Source organism: Dipodomys ordii, unplaced genomic scaffold, assembly GCF_000151885.1.
Source record: "Dipodomys ordii isolate 6190 unplaced genomic scaffold, Dord_2.0 Scaffold70, whole genome shotgun sequence".
In the NCBI taxonomy this organism is placed as follows: Eukaryota; Metazoa; Chordata; class Mammalia; order Rodentia; family Heteromyidae; genus Dipodomys; species Dipodomys ordii.
The window spans coordinates 4177292-4179591 of record NW_012267286.1 but is presented as its reverse complement, the minus strand read 5'-3'; the positions used below and the strand labels follow the sequence as shown (position 1 = coordinate 4179591).

General features: G+C 39.3%; 1 protein-coding gene across 1 annotated transcript in view; it reads left to right on the top strand.

The window, feature by feature from the left end:
- The window catches only part of Alpk1 (alpha-kinase 1), a 67623-nt gene extending 65627 nt beyond the window's left edge, over positions 1 to 1996 (top strand). The window contains exons 11-12 of the mRNA XM_013023736.1: positions 96 to 114; positions 1294 to 1996. Of these exons, the coding sequence (XP_012879190.1) occupies positions 96 to 114; positions 1294 to 1518 (244 nt within the window). The 3' untranslated portion in view covers positions 1519 to 1996. The remainder of the gene's footprint in view (positions 1 to 95; positions 115 to 1293) is intronic.
- The last annotated feature ends 304 nt before the right edge of the window (positions 1997 to 2300 follow it).

Here is a 2300-nt window from a genome sequence, read left to right as displayed (position 1 = left end):
GGGGGGGGGAAGAAGGGAGTCCTCTAGCGGCTCCACAAAAACTAATGTAGATTTCCTATTATTGTATTTTTAAATCCATTTTTTCTATTCTGTAGCCCTTTATTCTTATTTCAAGTATGATACAGAGTATCAGAATTGAGATCATTATGAAATAGAAAACTATGTATACTTAAGTCTGACTTTTAAAAAATATCTACATTAATATTTGAGTTTTTACAATTCTATTTAGAATTGCTTCTCACTATTGAGAGCCTCTCACTATTACTTAGCTTTTTTACTCAGGGCTGGTGCTCTACCTCTTGAACCATACCTTTGCTTCTATCTTTTTGTTGGTTCATTGGAGATAAGAGTCTCTTGATTTGTATCCCAGGGTTGGCTTCAATCCACAATCCTTAGATCTCAGCCTTCTAAGTAGCTAGGATTATGGGGGTGAGCCACTGGCCTCTAGCTCATAAGAATTCTTACTAACAAACATTCTTCCCTTTATGTAAATGACAAATGAGATTTATTATAATTATTTCTAATAATGACCACTTTGTTTCCATCTATAGCATTTATAATCGGTCACATTATGTTGATTATAGTTTATTAATCTGCTCCACTTTACAAGAACTTTATTTCAGTGAGTACAAAGATGTTTGACTAGCTTGTTACTACTGCATATCCATCACCAGCAACACTCTGTTGGTACAGTGTCTACACTTCATGAATACCCACTAATGAATGGATGAATATATAAATTAAGGACAGATAAAGCACTAAAGAACTTCCAAACTGTGATATAAGTATTCTATTGTGATTTTTTTTTTGGTCAGTCATGGGGCTTGAACTCATGGTCTGGGTACTGTCTCTGAGCTCTTTTGCTCAAGGCTAGCACTCTACCACTTTGAGCCACAGCTCCACTTCAGGTTTTCTGGTGGTTAATCAGAGATAAGAGTCTCAAAGACTTTCCCGCCTGGGATGGCTTTGAATCCCAATCCTCAGATCTCAGCTTCCTGAGTAGTTATAAGTATAGGCGTGAGCCACCAGTGCCCAACTCAATATTGTGATATTAATCATTATTCTAAGTGCATTTTATTGCTACTAATTCCTTGAGATGATCATAAATGACAAATAAATGTGGCAAAATCAATTCTCCTTCTTAAGCTTAAAATTTTAAAGGCAACCCAAAACTCCTAAGAGGAATGTACTAAACTTAAACCACGGTATAAACCCAAATTTTAGAGACTCTCTTTAAGCATGTGTGTGCATTTTTCTTTCTTTGCCTCTAAAATGTGTGGCTACCATTTATAGACAAATATATTCTTTTCTCTTTCAGGCTGGGTGACTGGTAATGGCAAAGGCCTCATTTACCTCACAGATCCCCAGATTCACTCTGTTGATCAGAAAGATGTCACGACCAATTTTGGAAAGAAGGGAATTTTTTACTTCTTTAAGAACCAGCATGAAAAATGTAATGAAATATGCCATCGCCTTTCTCTGACGAGGCCTGCAATAGAAAAACACAGCAAGCCATAGACTGCATGGGTCATGTGATAGTCTTTGGTGCTCACCAGCATCAGGCTCTCTCTCCTTCCAGGCACATGGGACATGGCATCACCTGGTCTTTTGAGGCAGGGACAGGCCAGGGGCTCATTCTGGCCCATGATTTGGCTGAGGGTGGTAGGTGGTGGTGAGAACTGTGGCTTAAATTTAGAGTCTTGAGCTTTCATTCACATTTTTGTTCAAGGCTGGCACTTTACCACTTGAGCCACAGTTCCATTTCCGTGGCCAGTGGTTTCTGAGAGCAACTGATGAGTGTCAATGTCAGGCCTCATTGAACTTCCAGAACATGACACAGAGTCTCTTTCCTGCTGCCACCGTTAAGGAGAGTGTGTCAGGAGGCAGCCATGGTAAACCTCCATTTACAGTGAAGACAACTTGGAGAAGAACAGAGAGGAGCCTCATCTGACCACGACCAATACAAAGCTCTGCTGAGAAATAAACTTTTTATTGTTCATGCCATTGAGGTTTGAGAGCTTTGGTCATAATCTGTCAAATTTTATACTATCGTACCATTGGTGCTTTATATCTGGGTTTAGGATGTGTGTGTGTGTGTGTGTGTGTGTGTGTGTGTGTGTGTGCCAGTACTGAGTCTTGAACTCACAGGTGCCTGAGTGCTGTCCCTTATCTTTTTCATTCAAGTCTAGAGCTCTACCGTTTGAACCATAGCTCCACTTCAGGCATTTTTAATGGGCATCATATTATCAACAGTAATTTATTGCAATTACCTTTTGTCTTATTTATTTATTACTGTGTGA